Source organism: Micropterus dolomieu, linkage group LG03 (genome assembly GCF_021292245.1).
Source record: "Micropterus dolomieu isolate WLL.071019.BEF.003 ecotype Adirondacks linkage group LG03, ASM2129224v1, whole genome shotgun sequence".
Classification (NCBI taxonomy): Eukaryota; Metazoa; Chordata; class Actinopteri; order Centrarchiformes; family Centrarchidae; genus Micropterus; species Micropterus dolomieu.
In genome coordinates, this window is record NC_060152.1 from 7,923,116 (window position 1) to 7,930,263 (window position 7,148).

General features: G+C 37.5%; 1 protein-coding gene across 2 annotated transcripts; it reads left to right on the forward strand.

Annotated features, from left to right (window-relative positions):
* The first annotated feature begins 1,293 nt into the window (after positions 1 to 1,293).
* On the forward strand, positions 1,294 to 4,258 carry LOC123968848 (interleukin-21 receptor-like). Of its 2 annotated transcripts, none has more exons than XM_046045839.1 (6): positions 1,294 to 1,423; positions 1,671 to 1,819; positions 1,921 to 2,083; positions 2,876 to 2,981; positions 3,072 to 3,156; positions 3,661 to 4,258. In XM_046045839.1, the coding sequence occupies exons 1-6, from the start codon at positions 1,297 to 1,299 to the stop codon at positions 4,198 to 4,200; spliced, it is 1,170 nt and encodes a 389-aa protein (XP_045901795.1). In that variant the 5' UTR covers positions 1,294 to 1,296; the 3' UTR covers positions 4,201 to 4,258. The 2 variants fall into 2 exon arrangements, with proteins under 2 accessions (XP_045901795.1, XP_045901796.1); XM_046045840.1 differs by having other exon boundaries at positions 1,921 to 2,077.
* The last annotated feature ends 2,890 nt before the right edge of the window (positions 4,259 to 7,148 follow it).

Below are 7,148 nucleotides of genomic sequence, written 5' to 3' on the forward strand. Positions count from 1 at the left end.
GTAAGAAGAAATGTTTCATATCCACAGAGACATGAAGTGTCTGCAGCTCCTCTTGGTGTGTTGGTGCTCCAGCATCCTTGCAGTGACCAGCTACATCAGAGGTACTGCTCACTTGTCTGGCCACACTGATGTTGTCCTCAGAACTTAATCTGTGTGAACTTATTTAATAAGGCAGCTTGGGGCATATCTCATCTTGTGGCCTGTTAGTCACATCATCAAATTATCTCTGGATGATTAATTGTGCACTAACTTTGCTGTCATACATTCCAGTCATCAACCACAGTAGGAGGTTCAAATTAAATGTTAAACTATAGAAATGTCAAGTAGTTATTCATATGAATTCACATTCACATCTCATATTATCTATCTGTCATACGTAATTACCTTTAACATTTAAGTAACATTTTGATGACTCAAGTGGTGTAAAGTAACCAAGTACTGTACTTGAGGTATGTACGTGAGTATTTCCATTTTATGTATTTCCATGTTTTGTATTCTATTACACAAGTTTAAGATAAATGTACTTTTTACTCCACATTTATACATTTATTCTACATTTATCTGACAGTTGGAGTTGCTGGTTACTTTACAAATTAAGATTTTACATTAAAAAAACACAAGTTTATAATGAACAGACATGTATAAGGGGAAGGGCCCATAGAGAATGCCTTTGTACAGGGTCCAGAATTGTGTGCTACGCCTCTGGCAGTTCTACTAAAGAGACATTTACCCTCTTAACTTCTCAGATGGTTTCATTTAAAATAACTGTGTATGGCCCAGAGAGGTAAACTTATCCAATGTTTCATAAAAAAGAAGAGATTACAAAATATTTTTTACATACAAATTTGTGTAGCACAACTTCATTTTTTCTTCTGTCCTACCCCTTTAATCATTTCACTATCTCAGATTTATCTTGTGACCCTGAGGAGGTATGTGATGTATGGGACAGCCTGACTTTTAAAAAATGTTGCAATATCATAAACTGAGTCAAAATGTATGTGACAATAATCTTCTTCCTCCTTTTGTAGTTGATAAAGATTCGTGTGTGAGTGCCTATCGGGACACAATTACTTGTAACATCCCTGGTAATCCTGTGGGACAGTCTAACACCACCTACAGCCTGAAGTTTATTCATTGTAAAAAGTAATTGCACCTCTTCTTAGAATAACATGAATAAATGACTTACTAATTATTAACATTTGTGATTGTGGCACAAACACATAATAATGTTCTGTAAATGTTTATGTTTTTTTAATTTTTAGTGGAGAGGAGTCCTATCCCTGTCCACTTGTGAAGATGAATTACAATTACAGCTGTGACTGTAAAATCAAGAACTTTTCTAGTTTTGATTGTTATGAAATACATCTTTGTCAAAAATCTGGCTGCCATAAGAAAATAGATCGTTTTGAACCATCACAGAACAGTAAGTATGAATTAATTTGAAGTCATACTAATTGTGTTTGTGTGTGTGATGTGTGATGTTTGTGTTTCTTTGCACGCATGTGTCTGCATTGCACCTTTAAAATTAGGATATTTCCAAAGTACAGTACTTTCTTAATCACGTTAGAAACTGAACAAAAAACATTAGGTAATGTCTTTGCAAAATTTACTGTACATATTAAAAAGTATTTCGTATATGTAAATATGATTTGATACATGTTTGCAATCAGTTCAGCTGACACCCCCGGATAAAGCTGAGGTCCAGAAAGCACCAGAAACGTTCAACATCACTTGGAAAAGTGGGTATGAAGATCATAAGTTCTTCTCCGGAAAACTTAAATACCAGCTATTACTTCAAACATCGCAAAGACCTGAGCAAGTAAGATCCACTGTCATAAATACCCATACTTGGACAACACATTGTGCTATAATAAGATCTAACAATAATCATTTTGTTTGATTGTTTCAACCTTTCCTCAGAATCTTAATCGCGATGAGAAGTGGCTATCGATTGAAAGATCAAATCTCAAACCAGGTGCTACAGCTTGTATTAAAGTGAGATCTAAACCTATTCTAGATGAATATAATGGAAAATGGAGTAAATGGAGTCCACTGACATGCTGGAAAAATGAGGCAGGTGAAGGTAAAGTGCCAGTTTTTCTTTAGTACAAACCCTTCGTGGCACTGGCTGTCAATGGTACATGGAAATCTTCTGATATACATGAATGTGTAAAGTCTGCTTTCTTCTGTCTTGCAGCATTTGAGGTCTAGTTGTCCCTGAATTTATGGAGTCAGATCAGTCTCAATATTAATTAATTCACACAGAAGGATTCACAAATGTATAGTATTTCTATATAAAATAAATATAATAAATATTGTGCATCATGTATATGTCTATGGATTTAATGCTACGTGATCACATTAAATGATGAATCTATGCTTTCGCGATTGGCTGAAACGGAAGGAGCCATCTGATTGGCTACACATACAGAAAATTTTGTGTGCATCAGAAAAATATATTTTTTTAATTAGATGTTCGTTCATTAATATTGAGATTGATCTGACTCTCAATATATTATGTGTCACGGTGTCATCAAGAACAAGTGTATATTGTATGAATGGCTTAGAAACATACTTATATCCTCTCATCTATGTCTGAGTTTTTATTTGATATTTCCTGTGTTATATTTAATCTGTTCGCACTTTGGTAAACGTTTGCTGTTTTTAAATGTGCTCAGTAAATAGAGCTGACTTGAGTTGAGTCTGCATCTCAAAGACCTTAAACAAATCCCCACCCCCCTCCCCCTTTGTATTTTTTATCACCACCTTCTTAGAATTATACCAATAATTCATGGACATCATACAACCTAATATAGTGTACTTCATCATGTCATCTCTGTAGTATGACTCACTAATTCTGTATTATTTCATGCAGCTTTCTCAGAACAAGAAAATATATTAGTCATTTTGACTAAATCACTGGGCCCAGTGTGTGTGGCTGTTGGACTCCTGCTGTTTGTATTGTGCAGTCCCACTGCAAGGTAATCATCATCTGTACTTTGAAATGTTGGTGAAAGGGGAAATTTAAGATTGTCTTAATCGTCTGAATCTGCTCATGATTTGTATGACAGAATGAAGATAAAAACTTTGTCCCACACACCATCGCCAGCCCCTTTCTTCCAACCTCTGTTTCACCAGCATGAAGGCAATCTCCAGGTGAGGTTATAATACAATGTCTTCTTGTCCATTCTGTCTTTTTGTCTTATTTTAGGAAACTTATCCAAGTTTCTTCTTATCTGCTGTTTTTATAACAATACCATCAGCTACTAATGTAGGTCTGTTGTCAAAAATACTGTCTGGGGGCCAGTATGACCATCCAAATGTTTCAAATTTCTATTTTTTATATTTGCATCAAGTAGATATTCAGATTTTTCACAGGATAAGTGAGAACTTAACAACTGGTGACACTAGATGATGACTCGGGGAATATCATCATGAAAATCATGTGTACCAAATTTCATACATTAATTCAATAGTTGAAGTGGTTAACCAACCAACAGACCAACAAAAAAGATCAGCTTGAATGATCTGTTGTATCGAGTGGTGAATAACATATATGCAGCGATAGTTAGTTTTCACATAAGTTATGTGTGTAATGTGCTACAGAGAGTCATGCAACTACATCACACCAAATGCATCTCCATGCTACTGAATTTGCAGGAATGGGTTTCACCTCAAGGCAAATTTTTGCTAACATACAAAACTGAGGAGATCTTGACAACCGATGCTATGATTGTTGTGACGAAACCCATTACAAAGGACCCAGAGGAGAACCAGGACTTCCACAACCCTTCAGTACCACAACTGGCATTTCCTCAGTGTCAAACCTCTTATGTTGGCTTACCCAGGATAGGTGAGGCCTCCCCGCCCTTAACTATGGTCTGTCCAGGGAACACCTCTTACACTCAGCTCCCTTGCTCTGTCTGGGAGGTTGGCATTGGAGAAGTAGAGGTTGTCTTCTCTCCACCTAAAGATTTCTTCAACATCAGCCAAGCAGACTCTGGCTGCAGTTGTGATGACATGACTCAAAGCCCGGAGTGCAGTTTACCAAACAGTCCTGTTGATGATAGTCCACCACCATGTTACTGTAATGATTACTGCATTCTCAACAAAACAGCAGAAGGTTTTGCTCCAGTTTTAGTGTCCAAAGGAGGTGGCCCAGATGTTCCATCTGATTCCATGCAAGAGGATAAGAGCTAAAAATAAGAAATAGTCATGTCAGCTGGTTAGAAGAAAGCAACTGGTGACACTGACCACAATTTACCACTGTATATTGCATTTGCAGGAAATGGTCATAATCAGACTTAATTCTTGCACACACTGTATGTTATGTGGTCCATATAGCACTTTTTCTTTAGCCAGTGCAGGTTTTTGTGTGTTTTTATGCCTTGAATTCCCTACATCTATGAACCATTTAAATGTGCTTCATAATCACTCTTTTTATGAGAGAAACCAACACATAACACATATGGTAAGCTTCAGCCAACTGTCTAACTTGCATATTTTACACTGACTGCAGAATGTGATAACATTTCATATCAACTTTCATGTTTTTTCTTTTGCAAAGCCTAATGTTTTTACATTTGCCTGTGTTTGTACTTTGCCTTCACCTTTTAATGAAGAATAAGTAAAGTGGCATCAAGTTAAATTTCCATGACAACTGGGCAGACTGTGATGTGATATGAGAACAACTACTACATGGTTTCCAATGTCATGAATGAATTTGAACTCTTGAACTATTTTAGTGAGATGCTGACTAAATTTTGAAAGGCTGTAGTTAGTAATGCTGTTGAATTGAAATGTCTTTTCAAATTGTTTGCTCACCGCATATATTATATCAGTGAGGGTGAACTAAATATCAGAAACTGCACTCGGTACAATACAATACAGTCTGTCTAAAACAGTTACAATAGATGTTTTAATAAGGACAGCTGTGCAAGTGGATTTTTTTTTTATGTTTGTGGACAGCGGCTTTGAAGCCTCAAATTTGGCAGTTTGGCCGCTGCCATGTTGATTTTTTGCAACCAGCGCAACTAGCTCGCTTGGTTAGCTAGGTGCATCTGTAATTCACATCATACTAACCATGATGATAATTTTGTTTAGCAAAAAACAAGTTTAAAACAAAATGTACTCACCAGAGGAAATTAAGAGGCCAACTCCGAATAAGCTTTTTCACCTGCGCTTGATAAATTTACACTGTGATGTGAGTACCAGTCACTCTAGAATGATTTACATGGTTGCCATGGTAGCAACTTGTCAATCACAAGATAGTCCCACCCTAAAGCATACTCTGCTTTATGGTCTATTTTCCTCTAAATTGGACCATCATTTACTAAATGAACATCATGCTGTATTGAAGAAGACATGAAACTAGCAACTGAGACCATAAACTCAATATGAAAGTATTTACTGAGGTAGCAAATCAGGTGAGAAGGAACTTCTTTTTGCAATCAGTGGAGTCGTCCCCTGCTGGCCGTTCGATAGAATGAAGGTTTAAGGGACTTCCGCACTCGCCTCACTTTTCAGATGGCTCCGGATTGGTCTGTTTGCAGCCCTTGCCATGATATCCATACTAAGAATACAGAGCTAGCTTATTCCGAAGAACTTACATTGCACATTATATACTTTTTGCTTATTCTGCTGAAGAGTCGTGTTGGTGCCAAAAAGTATTACACTGTTGTCATGATAAATGTACTGCCCAGGATTCCAATGTAAGAGCTGCCATTTACACAAGTGAGTGTACCATTAAAATTATTTGATGTCTGAATTCAACAAGGATTTCCCCTCTTCTTATATGTTTTCATATAAACAACATTTATCTTCACCCTTTGAATTGGTCCTGAACCCCAAGGAAACAGCATTAAAAAAGTGAAAACTAGCTACACCTTGCAGCTACAACAGTAAAATGGTGCTTATGCATTGATTCATCAATATTAATAATCTAATAATGTAATGTATGATAATATATCAGTACTTTTACTTTTGCTCATAATACTTTTGTAGAATTTTAAATGCAGGTTTACCTGTAATGAAATATTTTTACATTGTGGTATTACTACTTTTACTTAAATAATAAGTAAATGAGCTGAGTACTTCTTCCAGTACTACTAAACTCACTGGTGAGCTCATTTGATTTGCTCTGCTTAATAACCCCTCTTCTAATCAAAAAACAACCTGAAAGCCAGGTGAATGTGTTTTTGGCCTTAACATAGTTTAAGATATTAAGTTCGAACACCCACATTGACATGCAACAAACCTGCAGTTCCGCAATCATCCAGAATCTAGTGGTAGTTCTGCTTTTTAGCCGGCCAACGACACAGACGAAACACAGCAGCAGAAGAAGAGGCTAATCGTTTCATTTGGTCTGAACAGGACGAACGTCATATGCAGCGCCTGCAGTCGCAGAGTACCTGGGAGATCAGGAGACTGGAGGGCAAGTAGTGGAAAGGTGAAAGTAAGCTTCATATGTTGCGTATGGAGGTAGGTAGGGGGCAGACTGGGGATGAACTTTCCAGTCCTTATGCAAGGGGAAAAAACTCTGGTGAAGTTGTCAGCAGCTGTGAGCCTTGTGGTAAGTAATATCAGGTGACATTAAATGAATGAGTTCAATATGTGGAGGGATAACATCTCCCCTGCAGAGGTACATGTGGTCAGGAAGCCACCCACTCGTTTTCTATTCATTTATCTGTTCATCAGGTGTAGGTGCAGCAACACCCACACAGATTTCCTCCAAGTGCATTGACACAGTGTGGCCTTTCCCCACCTACATTGTGAAACCTTCATGGTATGGAGAAGCAGCTGGAGGCCAGTCCTTTGAATGCATTAAAGAAGAACCTTCTCATTAAATGGAAAGTGTGTAAGAGGAGTTTGCTGGATCAGCAGGATGTGACGCCGAATATCAGCACAAAGAAAAGCCTGCAAAAAAACATAAGCTCAGGTAGCCCACTGCTGTCATCTTACAGTGTTGGTTGAGTGAGTAAAAACAGTGATGTATAATTACTGTTGCAGTAGAAAATGCCATAAGGGCTACTATAGATCTATAGTCAGTCAGTCTCCAGATCTTCATCACTGAAATAAATGAGCACAACAGACAGAGAAATAACAGGTTGTGCAACCTCCCTCCAAAACAGCTACAGGTTCAAGTCACA

Coding starts and splice junctions, on each gene's coding strand:
- LOC123968848 (XM_046045839.1), top strand. CDS start 1,297: ATGAATTACAATTACAGCTGTGACTGTAAAATCAAGAACTTTTCTAGT. Junction 2,982..3,071: donor TTGTGCAGTCCCACTGCAAG/GTAATCATCATC, acceptor TTTGTATGACAG/AATGAAGATAAAAACTTTGT. Junction 3,157..3,660: donor AGCATGAAGGCAATCTCCAG/GTGAGGTTATAA, acceptor CTGAATTTGCAG/GAATGGGTTTCACCTCAAGG.